This window comes from Saimiri boliviensis, chromosome 10 (assembly GCF_048565385.1).
Source record: "Saimiri boliviensis isolate mSaiBol1 chromosome 10, mSaiBol1.pri, whole genome shotgun sequence".
In the NCBI taxonomy this organism is placed as follows: Eukaryota; Metazoa; Chordata; class Mammalia; order Primates; family Cebidae; genus Saimiri; species Saimiri boliviensis.
In genome coordinates, this window is record NC_133458.1 from 66859244 (window position 1) to 66879430 (window position 20187).

At 39.0% G+C, this 20187-nt stretch overlaps 1 protein-coding gene and 1 non-coding gene across 4 annotated transcripts in view; one reads left to right on the plus strand and one right to left on the minus strand.

Annotated features, from left to right (window-relative positions):
• Window positions 1–20187, plus strand: part of CDK14 (cyclin dependent kinase 14) — a 689971-nt gene that overhangs the window by 170955 nt on the left and 498829 nt on the right. The window contains exon 5 of one of the 3 annotated variants that reach the window (XM_074379395.1): window positions 334–424. The exons of the other annotated variants lie outside the window; for them this stretch is intronic. Coding sequence (XP_074235496.1) covers window positions 401–424 — 24 coding nt within the window. The 5' untranslated portion in view covers window positions 334–400. The remainder of the gene's footprint in view (window positions 1–333; window positions 425–20187) is intronic. 3 annotated transcript variants of the gene reach the window in all.
• Window positions 7768–7902, minus strand: LOC120365497 (small nucleolar RNA SNORA48). The gene has a single exon (XR_005580422.1). It is a non-coding gene; the product is annotated as a small nucleolar RNA SNORA48 (small nucleolar RNA).

The following is a 20187-nucleotide window of genomic DNA, read 5'->3' on the forward strand; positions in this document are numbered from 1 at the left end:
GATTGAATGTGTCACTTGGTACCTGATAAATGCAACATTAAGTGGTAACTATTATTAATGTGTTCCTGGCACCCTGCTAAGTGCAGTAGGAAGATAAAAGAGAATTTCCGGTGTCAAAAATCTGACAGACTAACAGATAAAATAATGTGTATTGATAGATACATACAACTTCATTATTATACAGTCCAAATAGGTACATATTTTCTGTGTAGTTTATTGTTTATAAACTGTATTCAATTCAATGGGCTTTCAGAAACCTAGTCTGGATCTCTTCAAATGGTGGAAAAGTAAACATTTCATGTAACATGCTCTGTGGTTCTGACTTTTCCATAGGTTTTGAATGACTTTCTCCTGGTTGGATCAGTTTAGTGAAGTGTGACTGTTTGGGCCTCCTGTGGAAATGCATACTGACCACATGTCTCAGGTGAATGGACCCATGAGGAGGGAATGGCTTTGTTTCTTGAATACCTTTTTGTGGCCAACTGTAAAGCGGTGGTTCCTGAGTCAGAGGAGGTGGAAACTGACAAAACCATGGAGTGCAGCCGCTATGTGAGGTGCCTTCAACCATGACTGCTTGGCTTTTAGAGATGGAACAGACATTTGTCATATAGTTATTTCCCAGTGATTCTATGTCTGCTATAAGAGTCCTGTGGAAATGCTTGAGAGTCTGACATTTGCCTAATGCTTTCTCTCAACCTGAAATTAAAAGCCAAAACAAAACATCTTTTGCAAAATATCTATTGCTGCTCTTTTTTCTAGCCTCATTGCTATTTTAGAAGTGTATTGAGGAAGGCCACTGAAGTGTACAGCTCCAAGGGACACTATTCATAGACAGCTTATGTAAATTACACCCTCTGGAATTGTGAGTACATGACCTGCAAAGCCACACATCGAGGTCCTTGTGCAGAATTGTTAGTTTTGTTCATAGAACCTGTTCTTACAAGTTATTTGGAATATGTGCTAGTCTTAGTGATGAAATTGGGCCATGACTGGGGTATGGCCTTTAAGTCTACATATTCAGATAACCCTGTATTTAACCACATGCCTTCTATGTCTGGTGGCATTAACCCACCAAACTCTCAGTGTTATCACTGAGGTTATGATGACATGCCTTGTTCCTGTAAGTCATCTGGTGACTAGTTTAAAGGGTTTCTAATCCTTATATGCTGGGATTTCAGTAAGCATTCTTCACTTTTAAACCTGGCTTGTGTTATTACAGCCACTGTTGCTAGGACTGATCTTTCTGTTGTCACTCGAGGGTCTATGAGGTTATAAATGTATTGATGCTTGTGTGCAAGAGATTGCTGTATCTCATACAGCAAGACTGGCTCAACTCATACAGTGTACTACCCATATGTCAAGGATCTGGAGTAACTGTAACAACTGCCTAGTGGTAGTCAAAGAACTCCCCTGCATTACAAAAGGATTAAATATGCTGCATGCTAGAGCTGTGTCTGGCAGGAGTTTTAGAGTCTTTCCAGGAAATAAAAGCAAAATTGTATTTCAACAAAGGAGTAAGAAAAATTGGCACAACTGTCCGTGAGGTCACTTCACTTTGGAAAAAGCATTTTTGTGCTTTGTTTTAAACAACTTTGTCAGTACTTTGAGGAACACTTTCACATGTTTGGAACTTAGGAGAATTGGTATAAAGCAGTCTGTCAGTTTAAACCACAGGCATTTAGAACTGAAAGAAATTCTGGTATCATTTATCATGAGCTCCTCATTTTACAGGTGACAGAGTCTGAGGCCCTGAGAAGCTAAGTAGCTTGTGAGAAGTCACAAAGCCCATGGGTGATAATACATGAACCAGCACCCAGGTTATGCTGTCCCAGTGAAATACAAGTCCTGTGTTGCTCACTTGATTCTCTTCCCTGAGGAAAGTGCCCTTGGCAAAGTCAGAGAATCACTGGGGACATTTAAAAAATCCGTTTGAATACTTTATTGGCATGGGAGTGAAATAATGCTTGTAAAAGGCCCTGTCTCTTATTAGAGGAGTAATGTTGGGCAGTTACTTAATCTCTCTATGCTTCACTTTCCTCCTTTGTAAAACCACGTCTACTTCCTCATAGAAATGCAAGGATGCTATGAGCTCACACTTGTGAAGTACTTATAAAAGTGCTTGGCACAGGGCAGGTGCAGTGCATCATGAACTGTTAGGATTACCAGCTGGAAGCTGCCTTTTAATTTTGTATAGCCAATTTATAAGAGAGGAAATATTTGTAGAAAGGTTTAAACAGTCATCATCTTGCTTGTATCGCTTTTTCTCGAGAAGAACTCAAGTATGAAAAGAGCAGAGACTTTGGTACCAGATAATCATGGGTTTGAATCTGGGCTCCTCCTCCTTCTTTTTTTCTTTTCTTTTCTTTTCTTTTCTTTTCTTTTCTTTTCTTTTCTTTTCTTTTCTTTTCTTTTCTTTCTTTCTTTCTTTCTTTCTTTCTTTCTTTCTTTCTTTCTTTTTCTTTTTCTTTCTTTCTTTCTTTTTCTTTCTTTCTTTTTTTTCTTTCTTTTCTTTCTTTCTTTTTCTTTCCTTTCTTTCTTTCTCTTTCTTCTTTCTTTTCCAATAGCTTTAGGGGTACATGTGGTTTTTGGTTACATAGATGAATTGTACAGTGGTGAAGTCTACGATTTTAGTGCACCTGTCACCTGAGTAGTGTACATTATACCCAAAATGTAGTTTTTTATGCCTCATCTTCCTTTCACACTACCCCTTTTTATCATTCATATATATATATATATATTGCACTACAGGTTCTGGGGTACATGTGCAGAACATGCAGGATTGTTGCATAGGTACCTACATGGCAAATGTGGTTCGCTGCCTCCATCCTCGCATTGCCTATATCTGGCATTTCTCTCCATGTTATTCCTCCCCAACCTCCCTAGCCCCACTGCCCCCCCCATTGCCCCCCAACAGACCCCAGTGTGTGATGCTTCCCTCCCTGTGCCCATGTGTTCTCATTGTTTAACACCCACCTATGAGTGAGAACATGTGGTGTTTGGTTTTCTGTTTTTGTGTCAGTTTGCTGAGAATGATGATTTCCAGATTCATCCATGTCCCTCCAAAGGACACAATGACTCATCGTTTTCTATGTCTGCATAGTATTCCATGGTATATATGTGCCACATTTTCCTTGTCCAGTCTATCATTGATGGGCATTTGGGTTGGTTCCAGGTCTTTGCTATTGTAAACAGTGCCACAGTGAACATATGTGTGCATGTGTCTTTATAATGGAATGATTTATAATCCTTTGGATATATACCCAGTAATGGGATTGCTGGGTTGAATGGAATTTCTGTTTCTAGGTCCTTGAGGAATCACCACACTGCCTCCCACAATTTAGGTTGGACTAATTTACACTCCCATCAACAGTGTAAAAGTATTCTTGTTTCTCCACATCCTCTTCATCATCTGTTGTCTCCAGATTTTTTAATGATCACCATTCTAACTGGTGTGAGATGGTATCTCAATGTGGTTTTGATTTGCATTTCTCTTCCTCTACTTTCTAGCTATGTGCAACCTGATCAGCTCATGCCCTCTGTTCAGTTTACTCCTCTGTGAAATGGAGATATGAGTGTGTCCTTTACTGTGAAGGCAAGAGGAAATGGATGTGAAACCTCGCCTTAGCACATAAGTGCTTTTTCTTTTATTGTTCCCTTTGCATTGAGTGGAATGTCTACACACACTTTGGGGTGATTGGAACTAGGATGGAAACAGACACAGACACACACACACACACACACACACACACACACGTAGAGTTCTGTTACCTCCATATGGCTCACCCCTCTCTTTCTCACCAAGTTTCAGAAATCTCTCTTCATATAAACTATTACATATCACATCACTTCCTGTGTGTTGCCTTGAACTATTTAAAATTGTTTATTACATATTCATGTTCTCTCTCAGAAATTGAGTGCTTGGGAAAAGCATTAAGATGTGCTTATCTTGGTTCACCCTGTCTTTCGTACAGAGTGTTGTCTAGGCACTTAGTAAGGAACTTCTGTTAATGGATGAGTCTATCACAGTGAACAGGGAGAGTGGGGCTCCTGCTAGTGTGTTCACAACCTACCTTCTTCAGTTCTTCCCATCTCAATACCTCTGTGTTAGCTCTAAGAAGAAACCATTGTTTTCTTGTCCCCATTTTTCTAGTGTGAGAAACTAGAAATATTTCTATGCATTGAATTGTTATTAGCAAAATTTCTGCTTAAATATTTTGGTTATACTCTCCTATTCAGTCTGTCTCTCAAAATTCACTGCAACCTTCAGTCACCTTTGGTTTTAATAAAACAATAACAGATTTTTGTTCCTTTTCATGGTTCAAGAGCTCTTTGATAATGCTTGCATTTTAATAGTACCTTTACTTTGCAAAATAGAAATTACTTTGCAAAAAATACTGAGTTTCCAGTGAAAATTATTTATACTATCAGTCTGGAAGTAATATTTTCTAATACATTTTCTGTAACTAAATTTTACACTTTTCACCTTACTTTTCACCTTTTTTACATTTTCCTTAAAAACTTTGCAAATTGATTTTTTTTTCTCTGAGTGTCGCTTAAAAATGATGTTGTTGTTAATAGTGTTTAAAAAGCACTCATTCAGCCAGATGTGGTGGTTTGTGGCTGTAATCCCAGCACTTTGGGAGGCTGAGGTGGGCAAATCACTAGGTCAGGAGTTCCAGACCAGCCTGGCCAACATTGTGTAACCCTGTCTCTACTAAAAATACCCAAAAAAAAAAAAAATCAGCTACATGTAGTGGCAGGTACCTGTAATCTCAGCTACTTGGGAAACTCAGGCAGGAGGATCGCTTGAACCTGGGAGGCAGAGATTGCAGTGAGCTAAGATGGTGCCACTGCACTCCAGCCAAGGTGACAGAGTAAGACTCTTGCCCTCCTGCCCCAAAAATTAAATAAAAATGAAAATCACTCATTCATTTTTTATTTATTTTGCCCTCCCTGGCAGGTGCTGTGCTGGGTTTTGTGAATATAGTGGTGAATGATACACAGTTGTTTTTTGCCATTTAGTAGTTTAGTAGAAAGCAGGAAAAAAAAGTGCAATGAATAGCAAACAAACAAATTAAAAAACAAATCACTAGGAAGGCTGCAAGGGGACAATTTTTAACCTCAGTTGCAGTCTGGGTTGTTAATTGAAAGTGCAACAGGAGAAATGATGATAGAGTAGCTTCTAGGTAATGAGGGAAAGTTCTTTCAGGTGGTAGCAGATCCCTGAAACCTCCTCATCTTTCTAGAAATTCAGGCATCAGGGAAAAAGAAGATTTTGGAAAGGAATTTTCTAATGTGTGCAATATAAGAGAATTACATATTTAAAAATTTATTTATTTGCAGCCCATAGTAACATTAGTTAGAAGAGTAGTAGTATTGCATAAGTGAATTATACCTTGGCTGAAGTTTGAGTAATTACAAATGTAGACAGGAAAGTTGCTTCATTTAGCAGATCAGTTCTATAGACATAGGACTTATCCCAATAAAATCATTATGCTTCAGGATGGATGCACATCTATTTTGGGACACCAAAAGGAACCATAGATGTGACCATAGCACTCCATTTAGTCCTTCAGTGACCTTTTCCATTGCTCTCACAGTGGCCAGCTGAGTTCCCTGCCTAGTCCCTGCCTGCACCTGTGGCTTCATCTTCTGCCAGCCTTCTTCCTCTGGTGTACTTCCATTGCCCAATAATAGGTGGTTACTCTTGGTTTCCAAGTGCTTCATGGGTCCTTTTTTGTTTGCATTTCTGTACCTGCTATTCCTGTTGAATACAACGTTTTTTGGTTAACTTCTTGTTTTGTTTCCAGGCCCAACTCAGATGTCTTTTCTTAAGCAAAAACTTTATCTCTAAGACAGTGTTTCATAAACTCTGGATCAGATTTGATCTTAAAAAATAGACAAAAATTTTATTTGTATCAGGCTGTGGAAATGATTCTGATTCTCTGCCAGGGTTGTGACCCTATGGCTTTCCATGAAGTAATTCACAAGTAGGTATGTTATAGAAGTAAGTGGATTCACACCAGTTTCCCAAAAGAGACATACTGGAGCCCTTTTTGGAAGACTTGTTGCACATGTGGGCATATTAACAGCTTTGAGAATTAGTGTAGCAAATGCTTTAACTTTGATTCGGTACTTCTCAAATTTATTTGACTATGGAAAACTTTGGTTTGAAGACATCTGTTAATATCTTGAGAAATGTCTGTTGTTTCACAGAACATAGTTTGGGAAAATGTTGCCTTAAAACATGGTTTTGGTTAAGAAGAGGAAGTATCTTATGAAGGAATGTCCTAGAAGTAATGGAAACACCAGACAGATTTTGTTCCATTTTGAATAGACTCCATGGCATTGCTTCGGTATTTCAATGTTTACTTTGTTTTCAGTGGAGCATCATTAAAGCCATTGCTGGCCTGATTGCCACATAGTCCAAACACAAGAAATGCACATTCTGTATCATAATCTCTTTTAATAGTTTTTTTATTTGAAAAATTTCAAACACATACAAAAGTAGAGAGGACAGTGAATCCACATATGTTTATTACTCAGATTCAACGCTTAGCAAGGTTTTGCCATATTCTTTATCATCTTTTTTCTTGCTGAACTATTTTAATTTGTTTAATTGATATGTAATAGCGCTACATATTTTAGGGGTACATGTGATGCTGAACTATTTTAAAGCCTATCCAAGAAATCATGTCATTTCACTTTTATACTCTTTTTCATTCTACATCTTTATAAAAGGGGACATTGCCTTGTATTATCTCAATAGTATTTTTGGACCTACCAAATTATCATAATTCTTTGGCTAATACCCAGCCCGTATTGCAGTTAAAAAACAGAAATAATATACCATGAAATTTATTTTTTTACTATACAATTGGGCTTTTAGTGTATTCACAGAATTGAGCAGCTATCACCACTAATTCCAGAACATTTTTATCATCCTGAAAGGTACCTATACTCACTAGCAGTTACTCCCCATTTTTTCCTCCCTCTACCATATAATTTCCGCATTTGAATTTTGCCTCTTCTGGACACCATGTGGTTTTTCTTTACTGGCCTCTTTCATTTAGCTTAATGTTTTCAAAGTTCATCCATGTTGTAGGTTGTATAAGTACTTTATTTCTTTTTATGGCTTTATATTCTATAATTTCTTTTCATAGCTTTATATTCCATAGTAAGGATAGATCCCATTTGTTTATCCATTCATTAGTTGATGGACATTTGAGTTGTTTCCACTTTTTGGCTATTATGAATAATGTTACGAAGTTCATATACAAGTTTTCGTGTTGATGTATGTTTTAATTTCTCTTAGTGGGTTGTATAGTAACAATAACTTTTTGAGGTAACTGCCAAACATTTTCCAAAATGATTGCTTCCTTTTACATTTCTGCCAGCACTTCTCCATATCCTTACCAATACCTGTTGTCTGTTTGATTTTGGCCATCTTAGTGGATGTGAGGTGACATCTCATTGTGATTTTTATTTGTGTTTCCCTACTGACTAATGATTTTAAGCACTTTTTCTTTTTCTTTTTTCTTTTTCTTTTTTTTAAGATGAAGTTTCACCATGATGGCCAGGCTGATTTTGAACTCCTGGCCTCAGGTGATCCACCTACCTCGGCCTCCCAAAGTGCTAAGATTACAGGCATGAGCCACCACGCCTGGCCGTTAAGCACTTTTTCATTTAAGTATTGGCCATTTGCATATCTTCTTTGGAGAAATGTCTGTTCAAATCCTTGCCTAGTTTTTTTTTTTTTTTCTTTACCTGTGTGTCCAAGGCATGAACCAGGCATAGGCACAGATCAAAAGCCAAGCTGGGATCAACAAGGGGTTGCTTTGTCCCTGGCTGATATGAGATGGGCGCCACCAAACAGATGCCACTCTACCCAGGTCAGGGACAGCCTAGTTTTTAAGTAGGTCATTTGTCTTTTTACTGTTCAGTTGTGAAGAAAGTTCTTTATAGATTCTGGTTGCTAGTCCTGTATTAGATATTGAGTTGCAAATATTTTCTCTGTTCTTTGGGTTGTCATTTCATTTTCATAATGTTATGCCTTGAAGCACCAAAGTATTAAATTTTGATTGTGTCCAATTTGTCTGATTTTTCTTTCGTTTGTATTTTTAGTGTCTAAATTGTTGTCTACTCTGAGATCAGATAGATTTATCTCTTTATTTTCTTATGAGAGTTTTATAATTTTAGCTCTTACATTTAGGTCTTTATGTTGAGTTAATTTTTGTATATGGTATAAGGAAGGACTCACATTCTTCTTCTTTTTTTTTTTTTTAAATGGTTCCTTGCTCTGTTGCCCAGGCTGGAGTGTAATGGTATGCATGGCTCACTGCAGCCTTAATCTTCTGGGCTCAAGCAATCTTTCTGCCTCAGCCTCCTGAGTATCTGGGATCACAGGTTTGGGCCATCATGCCTGGCTATTTTTTAAAAAATTATATTAGAGACAGGGTCTCACTGTGTTGTCCACACTGGACTCAAATGATCCTCCTCCTTGGCCTCCAAGGCCTCCCATGCCTAGGATTAGAGGAATGAGCCACTGTGCCTGGCCTCACACACTTAAAAGTAGAATTTTATTTCAGTTTTCAGGGTAATCTAGAAAGACTGCTGTTTTCCCTTTGCCTGTATCCACTTGTGTACCTCAGCTGCCATCTCAACTCCTTCTCCTTCATTCTTAACTAATCTGACATAATTTATTAGAATCTATTTGTGTACTAGGTAGTAGTGCAATCAGAGTCTATGAAAGGACAAAGTCTCTATTACAAACAGAATTACATTTAATTAAGCAAACAAACAAGTTGTAATGGACATCTGCTGTTTCTGCCTTCTGTGCCCCCTCTATTTTTCTGGAAGTGGGACTTGGTTTGCTCTTTGTGAAACTCCCTCCCCACAGTTTAGTCTACAGGCTGACCTTGCTCAGGAGTGGGCAAATTGCATTAATTTGGCCAATGAGGATTGTATGTCTAGAGCCACAGTGATTGCTTCAGAGATGGACGTAGACACAAAAAGGGTCATGAGAGAGATACCTATAATTGGTGAGAAAGAAAACTGCTGTAGCCTGGAATATTGCTGTCTAACAACCAGAAAGTGCTGTCTATTTACAAAACCAAAGTGAAGAAACGTCAGCTAGGAGATGGAGAGAGACAGATTCTTAACTATCAATTAAACAACTGGATCTAGCTGCTCCTGAAGCTTAGACTATTTCTGGACCTTTTAGATACATGAGCCTGTACATTCCTTTTTAGATTTGTAGCTGAAACAGTTGTATCTGTTAAACAGATCTAGAGCTCGGAATTGAGGACATAAGATATAAGAAGGTATTTTCTGCTTTCGTGAACTTGACAAACTAAAAGTGAGATAGACAGACATGAATAAATCAATAAATGACAAGTGCAAGTGTTGATATAGATTGACAGCACAGAGGAAGGAGTGGGTAACTTGGGGAGGGTTTAGGGAACTGGAAAAAGTCATTAAAAAAGATAAATTCTGATTTGGGGTTGAAAGATAAATTTGCATTTACTTGGTCTTTCTGTAAACAACAAAACAGATTCTTCCACGGCAGCCTGCAGGAGTTATTTTCACTATTTTATAGTAGTTGGATGTATTGTTAAACTCTACCGTTGGTATGGCACTGAGCATACCGTGGCACTTTTCTAATAGCTATCCAGACGCTGTAGGAAGTAAGTGTAGCAGGTTATATAATTTGGGAAGTGGCATTAAGTTTTTCAGAACCTTATTTTATTTGGTGTATTTTCGAATGAATTCCTAGTGCAGTATTGTGCTTTAAGTTGACCTACCTCTGTAGACTTGGGATCATTTAGTTCAACTAATTCATTTCATGGAGAGAGTACTGTAGCCCAGACAGGCTAAAGAATGTGCCCAAAGTCACACAGCAGGGCTAGAACTGTAATCTTGGTTTCTTTATACTTGGTGTAGTCTTTCTACAATTTCATATCTTCTCATATTTGAGGCTTTGTGTTAGACCATTCTTGCATTGCTATTAAAGAAATATCTGCGACTGAATCATTTATAAAGAAAAGAAGTTTAAATGGCTCACGGTTTCGCAGGCTGTACAAGCATGAATGCCAGTATCTGCTTGGTTTCTGTGGAGGCCTCAGAGAACTTTTGCTCATGGCAGAGGGCAAAGTGGGAGCAGGCAAATCACATGGCAAGAGCAGGAGCAAGAGAGAGTGATGGGAGGTCCTACACCCTTAAACAGCCAGATCCTGTGAGAACTCATTATCATGAGGACAGCACCAAAACATGAGGGATACACCCCATGACCGAAAGACTCTTCCCATAGGCCCAGCCTCCAACATTGAGTCTTACATTTCAACATGAAATTAGGGTAGGATAGATATCCAAATCATATCACTCTACCCTTGCCCTCCCCAAATCTCATATCCTTCTCACATCTCAAAATTCAATTACCCCTTCTTAGTAGTCTCCCAAAGTCTTACCTCATTCCAGCATTAACTTTCTGAAGAACAAAAGCTAGTGGGATGAACAGTAAAGTTTCTGAGAAAAAAAAAATAAGGAATGGGGAGGTTTTGTTTTGTTTTTTTTTTTTTTTTATTATTATGTCAGATATGGGATCTGGGTAACTTTATTTGTATTTTGCAGTGATTTCTTTTTTTTTTTTTAATTTTTTTTTATTGCATTTTAGGTTTTGGGGTACATGTGATGAACATGCAAGATTGTTGCATAGGTACACACATGGCAGTGTGCTTTGCTGCCTTCCGTCCGGAATGGGGAGGTTTTTATGTGAATGAGCTCTCTGTTTAGCAGGTTGCCAGCTGGATGTTTTCATCATTGTGAGTTTGGTACCCAGGCTCTGCCGGAATGGCCAGATGGCTGCTGTTTCCCACCTAGATAGTGCTCTCTGTGTCTGTTCAATCAGGTGGGAAGTTGTGATCCTTAGGCAGATTGTCAGCACACATATTCCCAGCATTCAGGATTTCCTCCATACTGAATTTGAGATCAAGTAATCCATAGAAGCCATAGATTCTTGCTCTCAGGAGATGACTTTTTCTTTGAGGGGGGCGGGATTCTTCATTACTGAGCCACCACCTTCTCCCCTCTGCAGCATCGATAAGATTACATAGGCTCACTGTAGCATGAATAAGGTTATCAGAAGGAATTCAAAGAATGTTAAAACGTAAACAAATGAAGAAAGAAGTAAAGAAAGCACAAGAAAGAAAGAAAAAAAGAGAAAAATTTTTCACTTAAGGCAAAGCCAGTGTTTGGCCCTTTGCAGTGGTGCTGAAAATCTTTATATAGGACAACACAGAAGGGAACTCTGTGTGGCAGTCAGGATGGCTTGTCTTGAAGTTTCATTTTGATGCAAGCTCATCTGTTTTTATCTTAAGTGTTACTTAGGGTGGCTCAATAGGGGGGCAGCGGATGGCATTGTGGGAGAAAGGTTAATGCCCCCCCACTTTGGTTCATATATCACCAGTAAGCATTTCTTCACCTCTCTCCTGATGCTCAATGGAATTGTTTCTAATGAATTTTATGACTGTTGTGGTTATGAAAGTTGCATAACAAATAAGCAGTTCCTTCAGCACATTTACTAGATGATATGTAAAAACAGACAGTCAATATGGTATAAGCCTACTAAAAGTTTGCTGTTTAAAACTCAGGCTGCCTTAAAAAAGACAAATGTGTTTAAACCCAGTTGCAAATTATTCTGCTCTGTTTAGAGCCCAGGAGCCATTTGGCAGAATTTCAGGAATTGAGTTTCTGACCCGTTAGCTTCACTGTAGTGAATGTAGTTTATTTGGGGGATGAGTGAAGCAGCAAGAGTAACTTTTGGAGTTACTTGGAGCTAATGTGGAAAGGTGACTGGAAAGAGGTGAAATCTGAGTAAAGCAAAGAGAGGAGAATACAGAATATGAAGATACTATATTGTTTTTCTTGGGTAATACCTTTATTGATACATATTTCACATGCCATCTAATTCACGCATTTTTAAGCATACAGTTGTGGTTTTTAGTATATTCAAAGGGTTGTACAACCATTACCACAGTCAGTTTTAGATCACTTTCATCAGCTCAGAAAGAATTCTTGTACCCTTTAGCTGTCATCTACTTACATTCCCTCCCTGCCTCTTAACTGTGAGCAACTACTAATAACTTTCTGTCTTGATTAATTTGCCTATTCTAGACTTTTTAAAAAAACACATGGAGGGCTGGGCACAGTGGCTTATACCTGTAATCCCAGCACTTTAGGAGGCCAAGGCGGGCAGATCACAAGGTCAGGAGTTCGAGACCAGCCTGGCCAACATGGTGAAATCCCATCTCTACTAAAAATACAAAAATTAGCCAGGCATGGTGGGGTGCACCTGTAGTCCCAGCTACTCAGGAGCCTGAGGCAGGAGAATCACTTGTACCCAGGAGGCGGAGGTTGCAGTGAGCTGAGATTGTGCCACTGCACTCCAGCCTGGGCAACAGAGCGAACTTTGTCTTCAAAAAACAAACAAACAAATTCATGGAGTCATACAATTATAATATGTGATCTTCATTTCTAGCTTCTTTTACTTAGCATATTATTTACAAAGTTCATTCATGTCATATGCATCAGCATTTTTTTTTTCTTTTCTTAAATTTGGTCTCACTTTCTCACCCAGGCTGGAGTGCCGTGGTGTGATCATAGCTCATTGCAGCCTCAAACTCATGGTCTCAAGCGATCTTCTTTCCTCAGCTTCCTGAGTAGCTTGGACCACAGGTGTGTACCATCACATCTGGCTAATTTTTTATTTTTATTTTTGTAGGGATGGAGGTCTCACTATGTTCCCCAGGTTGGCCTTGAACTCCTGCATGATCCACCCACCTCAACCTCCCAAAGTGCCGGGATTACAAGCCTGAGCCACCTTGCCTGGGTCATGTTTTTTAAATACATTTATCTAGTTGATGGGCATTTGGGTTGTTTTTGCCTTTTGGCTGTTATTACTAACGTAGCTATAAACATTCATGTATATGTTTCACTATTACAGAGGAATAGGTCAGAGAGGAAATTATTCTAAGATACTGGAAACATTTTAGGATGCCATAGTTTAAACGCTGGTTGATTTTTTTTTTTCTTTTAACATAGAATGGTATATTTACCAGTAAGGAGTGGAGAAAAAAATATTTCACTTTAGTTTGCAGAGCTGAAACTTTACAACTGGTTCCATTCTAAAGAATTATTAAATTAATTTTCTCATACACTGTCTAAGATAGTGGTTCTCACATTCTTACTAGTTTTCCGTGCTTAAGGGATAGGACTTCTCCCGCCAAGCTGTAGGACTCTATGGCAGTGATTTTTAAGGGCCAGGGAGGAGCAGTTGTAGAGGGAAACAAACATATGGATATGCTTCAGTGTGTTAGGTACCATTATAAGGGTATCAAAGGTTGGGGAAGGAAGAGGGAGTGATGCTCTCATCCCTGATGGGTCAGGAAAGACATCACAGATGTGGCCACATTCAACTTTGAATTTTTAAAAACTGAATGAGAACCTGCATTCCCTCCTTCCCTCCTTCCCTCCTTCCCTCCTTCCCTTCTTCCCTTCTTCCTTTCTTCCTTTCTTTCTTCCTGCCTTCCTTCCTTCCTCCCTCTCCCCTCCTCCCCTCCGTATCTCCTCCCTCCCCTCCCCTTCCTTCCCTCCCCTCTCCCCACTCCCTCTTTCTCTGTTGCCCAGGCTGGAGTGCAGTGGCACAATCACTCCCCACCCAGTGGCACAGTCACAGCCTCAACCTCCTGGGCTCAAGGAGTCCTCCCACCTCAGCACAATGTCTCACTCCTGTAATCCCAGCAAAGGTGAGTGAATTACTTGAGGTTAGGAGTTCAAGAGCAGTCTGACCAACATGGTGAAACCCCATCTCTACAAAAAATACAAAAATAACCAGATGTGGTGGCAGGCGCCTGTAATCCTAGCTACTGACTGAGGCAGAAAAATTGCTTGAACCCTGGAGTCAGAGATTGCGGTGAACTGAGATTATGCCATTGCACTCCAGCCTGGGCGACAGGGGAAACTCTGTCTCAAAAGAAAAAAAAAAAAAATTGGCTAGTCTGTTGTCCAGAGACCCAATAGATGGTGCTTGTTAACAATATTTTTTCTAGGAGTCTTTTGACTTCAGTATGATAAATATTCCAACACACATCATTACCCTAAAAAAAGTTTGTTTAAGTGAATAATCACAGACCTATGGTTTTATAAATCACAAAAGTATAATTTCATGCCTTATTTGTTGAGCAACACATCCTTACTTTTCCTTCATAGTTACTGTTGATTGTACCATTAAGATAATGGAGTACTGCGATTGATGCATTTTTAAGTATTCTCATATCCACTGACTTGTATCAAGGTTAAAACTTATTTTTCGTAGATATCAGGGACCCAGTAAGCTGAGTTAACAACTTCTTTGTCACTCCATATAGACACACTACTTACAGCTTTTGTAGAGTGTTCAGTTGTTCTGATTGCATTGGGATGAGTGTATTATTATGAAGACACTATTTGACATTTGGGGACTTAACTAAGCTGTCTTAAACTCTGATTCTATAGTGAGATAGTCTATTGTTCATAATGAAGGGGACATCAAATTGCACAGAAGTTGTTAATGAATCTTATGAGAGGGCTGCTTTTAAGGATAAAACACTATTTTTAAGAATGTGGTTATCTGTAGCAAGAAACAAAATACAGCCTTTGAACAAAACCCTGTACTGATTACTGGAATGTGAATCAGCTAGAGTAGGACCATTAAGGAGAATCTGATTAGTTGAGCCTCTAGCTGGTGGAAGGTGGCTGGGGCTACCTGGTGGGATTGTCAGAGTTTACATGAGAAGTTTCAGCTTCAGTAAATCTTACCAGTCTCGAGAGAGGATAGCCATAGCTAAAGATAATCAGTTAGGAAAGGTGGGAACACAAATTCCTCTAGAAGAGTATGAAAGATGAATTTCTGCAGATGTAGGTATGTTCAGTGTGAGAGGAGAAATGAGCTGTAGACTAACCTCAGTGCTTAATTTGCTTCCATGATTATATTTGGAAATGGGAATGTAAAAACAAAACAAACTTAGACTTTTAGATTTAGATGTTTTAGGGAGGATTCCTTTCACAGAGGCCTAAAAAAATCACAAAATGCATAATTATGGTTTGTGCAAGGACCTTTTTCCAAAACAGTTTGGTCTAGGCAGTTTAAAAAATGGTGAGTGGAAACCACAGTGACACACTTGCCTCTCCCTGCAAACTGGCCACTCCAGACCTCCTGGGACAGGCTGGGACACCGCCCCAGCACACCCAGTCTGGCTCAGCCACCAAACAGGCACTCTTCTCACCTCTCTTCCCCTGCCTGGACAGAAGCACCACACCCCAAACTGAAGGTGGTGCTCAGCTCTGTCCATCTGAAATATTTCGACGTATGGTGTAGAATAAGATCTAAATAGTTTTTTATTTTCCCAAATTGTCCATTTCAGTAGCTCCATTTATTGATAATAATTTTTTCTTATTATGTGGTGGTTGGCCATGGTTAAGACAGAGGGCCAGTTTGTGTGCCTTATCAACAACCTAGATCTGATTAGTAATGAGATGGCTTAGGGTTAGAGATGGTTTTGAGGATGAGAAAGCCTGGAATTTTGCCCACTCAACCTTTCTTTTCCATACATTTAACCTTTCCTATATAGTAGGGATTTTTTTTCTTCCTCTAAGCATTATTTTCCATTTATCTACATGTCTATTCTTGTGCCACAACTGCTGTTTTGTAGAAACAGCATTGTTGTAGCCATATTATAACATTTTCTTATACCTGGTATTTTTAGTCTGGCCTTTATTCTGCTTTCAAACTTTTTAAAAGTATTTTCATTTGTTTGAATGCTTTGCTTTTAAGCCCTGAGTATAGAATGTTTTTCCCCTAAATGAATGTTGACATAGATCATGTACTGCTTTTTTCTTGAAATATAAATTTGATAATTGCTAGCAAAGTATCATCAACAGTTAACTTTGGCTGTTATAAAGTTGACACGATAGAATGTGCCCTATAACTTTTAAATAACCAGCCAACTGTAACTCTGTAAGAATTTATAAAACTTTAAAACAACACCTTCTTGAATCTCCCATCGAAATGGAAACAATTTAATGCATCTGTTTATTAATAATTTGTTCTCTTTTCTGCATATATGCAAACACATATACAAATGGGCTGTTTTCTAAATCAGTTAAGTATTGGCCTCCTTTCTGTGAATCAAGGATTGCAAAAACATGCAAAACTGAGAGAAAACTTTTCATGGCAACTGAAATCTTGCTGCTGTTTATTGATTTCTTTACATTTTGCTTACTTTTAAAAGTTATTTAAGATTGCTTATAAAAGTCCATTTTAATAAGACCTAAAACTGTCAAGGCAGGAAAGAAGAAACTATTATAGAAGAGGAGGGGATGGAGGTGACATTTAGAATGTTTGACTAGGCAAAGGGCCTTCAAGGTGGAGTTTGCAAACTACAGTTCATCAAGAAGGCAGTCTGGAGACCCTCCGAAGAATAGTCATTGTGTAGATTCATTCATTTCTTCAGTAAATACTTTTTTGAGCACATACTATATGCCCGTAACTCTCTTAAGCACTGAAAATGCAGTATTGAGTAAATCAGACACAAGTCCCTGCTTTCATAGAGTCATAGGGCTTGCATTTTAGTGGAGATAGTAAGCAAAATGAGTAGTCTAAATCAGGCATCCCCAGACTACGGCCCGCAGGCCGCATGTGGCCCCCTGAGGCCATTTATCTGGCTCCCCGCTGCACTTCAGGAAGGGGCACCTCTTTCATTGGTGGTCAGTGAGAGGAGCACAGTATGTGGCGGCCCTCCAACGGTCTGAGGGACAGTGAACTGGCCCCCTGTGTAAAAAGTTTGGGGACGCCTGGTCTAAATAGTATGTAAGATAGTAATAGTTGCTAAGGAGAACACATTAAAGCAGGAAAAGGAGACAGGAGGTGTTGAGGGAGGCTTTACATTCTTGATGGAGTTTTCAGGAAGGGCCTCCCTGAGAAACTCACTTTGGATAATTGGCGGAAAGGCTGTGAGGGAGCTGTAGGGATGTTAAGGGAAGAGTGTACCTGGCAAAAGGAATAGCTAGTGTAAAGACATGCACTTATAGGAGGAAGTTGTGGGAGGGCCTGGGTGGGGTGAAGAAGGGGAGGGTGATAGGAGGTAGGTCACAGTTGGCATCTGCAACTCCAGTACCAGTCTAAATGTTTCATTTTTTTTTGAGCCAGCGTCTCACTCTGTCACTCAGGCTGGAGTGCGGTAGCATGATCTTGGCTTAGGGCAGCCTCAACCTTTTGGGCCAAGCCATCCTTCCACCTCAGCGTCTGGAGTAGCTGGGATTACAGGTGGACACCACCACACATGGCTAGTTTTGCTCATTTTTTGGGGGTCTCACTATGTTGCCCAGGCTGATCTCAAACTCCTGGGCTCAAGATATCTTCCTGCCTTGGCCTCCCAAAATTCTGGGATTACAGACATGAGCCACTGCACCTGGCTCAGTCCCAAATGTTTCAAGGCTGTTCAGAGAAGAAAGAGCAGGGCCACAGATTAAAACCAAAGAAACTAGCCTTGCCATACTTTCTACGTGTTTGTTCAGTTGTATATCAAGTTGTTTTTTTTTTAATGTATTTGGCATTTCTGATAGCTTGAAGAATGAAGGGAAGTAATGATGTATACAAGTTTACCATGGCTATTATATTTAACTTTGACATAGGTCGTTTTGAAATCTTAGCAGGTATTTTAGGATTTTCTTCAAAATTTGATACATCACTGCTTGTTTTGGAAGCAAATAAGAGAAGACTTTCCTAGATCCACTTGGCATTACAAATGCTTAGACAAATACCCACTAACAGAATATTGTACTATATAGGCTGGTGGTCTTGTTTAAGCAGTCAGAGTGATAAATCCTGAAATACAACTTTCTGACATTCACCTACCTTCCAATTCCCTCCAAAATATATTGGTTTCTATAAAACTTACTGTGAAACTTGAGCTCCTTGTAATAGTTTCATACTGGTTTTTACTTTTTCCAAACAAAGGTGTCTTAAAGTTATGCTGCCAAAGTCTTGTGGTAATTTTCACACTTTCTTATTGTATTGCAGGCTGTTATCTGCTCATTTGAAGAAAATAGATGTTTGTAATTGGTTTCAGTTACATTCTAAAAATCTAACCTGATAGTGATTTTACTGAAGCTTCTTTTGTGTATTCACTAAAGGGGGAAAACACCAAATCACTTTGCCTTTTGGAGGTGATGGAGAAGAATACATAATATGTTTTCCTGGAAGCTGTCTTTTTTTTTTTTTTTCCTTGTGAATAGGAGGAGGAAAGCCTAGCAGCTGTGCCTGATGCATTTATAATCAAGCTTCTTTTCTCTGAAGTAGATGTTTTGGTGCCTAAAATGACTTGATTTTTTCACCCCCATTTTAGGGACATTTAGGAATCTTATCCCTTTGTTTAATGGAAGGGGGAAATGGGAGCAAGTGTTACAAATGTCAGGTCTCTGTGGTTGATGCCTTAGTGCCCTGCTCTAGGGCATGTCGTTTCTTTAGGCTGTCAAGGGAATGGGTTAGGATGGTGCCCAGTGGTGCCAGCTGTGTGGCTGGCAGCAGCTGGGCCACTGAGTCGCCTCCTTGGCAGAGTCAACATTTGGGCCAGAGAGACTGTGACTCAGCGATTAAATTGTAAACATTTGTTTAGTTTGAATGATTAGGAGCAGAGCTGGTCTTTAGTTATTAGTTGATTGTAAGAATAAGTGGAGCAAAGTCACAGCCTCTGTTAAGGAACAGTGCTGTTAGAAGCATATAACATAAGAGCTTTAAGAGAAACCTGCTTACGCTCAGAATTTCAAATGAAGCCACAGCATTGGAGGATTTGGGGTTGGTGGGTTCTCTAAGACTAAGCAGAACTGCAGAGAGGGAGAGAGTGGAAGTGGTTTGTCTGGCCCACTTGTTGTGAAAAGCCTCAGTGTATAACGTTACTTTTCATTTTTTTAAAAAAATACAGGGTTTAATGAAGGAAGATTGCACAAGAGCAAGTGTAGGGTAATAACTATATAAACTCAGAAATTGTAATTGGTTCATTGTTTCATCCATCCATCCATCCATCCATCCATCCATTCATCAGCACTAGCTATTATTTGCCGGGTGCTAGGGAGGCAAATCATGACATAAACAATTTCTTAAGAAGGTGCTGAGAGACTTCTGTATTTGAGATAATAAGAACAAGAGAGTAATTATCCAACTAAATTCAATAGCCTTCAAAACAATTGTATCAGGAAGAGTTGCAAAAAGAATTGGAAACAGTTTGTTTTTTGTTTTTTGTTTTTTGTTTTTTTTTTTCATCTTCTGACAGGGTCTCAGTCTGCTGCCTAGGCTGGAGTGCAGTGGCGTGAGCATGGCTCACTTCAGCCTCAGCCTCCCAGTCTCCAGTCCTCCCACCTCAGCCTCTCAAGTAGCTGGGATTACAGGCACATGCCACCATGCCCAGCTAATTTTTAAACATTTTTTTTGTAGAGACAAGGTCTTGGTATGTTACCCAGGATGATGTTGAATTCCTGGGCTCAAGTGATCCTCTGCATCTGCCTCTCAAATGCTAGGGTTACTGATAATAGCTACTCTACCCACCAGGAACAGTTCTTAAATCTAGCTCAGAGATAGTATTATGTGATTGGCTTAAACTGATTGCAACTTGAATTAACAAAATAATCTGAATTACATATGCAAACAAACATTTCAAAGCTTGTTACTTAAGTTTTCTTTTTTTGATAATTTACCCAAAGTATTTCTATGTGTGTTTGGTAATAATATTAATGACTTATTAGTGTAGGTAATATACTATCTCTTTAATAACCTGTAATAAAAATTATCCCTTACCAAATAAATGTATGTTTTGTCAAGTTGTCTATCATATATTCCTTCCAAGAATCTCTAGAAGCACGAGTCCCCAAAGCAGTTTATTTTAAAAGAGCGTTACAAGTAATATTACAAAGAAATGGAGAGCCTACTGGTATAATTTTTGAGTCTCTTAAAATATTCTGTACATTGTGAATATGCTAGAAGTGCTCTTTAGTGACTCCAGTAGTTTTTGAATCAAAAGTGTTTACTTTTTTAAAAAATCTGTCAATTTTTGCTGGAATAGTACAGCTATGCTATGTGATTTGTTGTACAAGTCATTG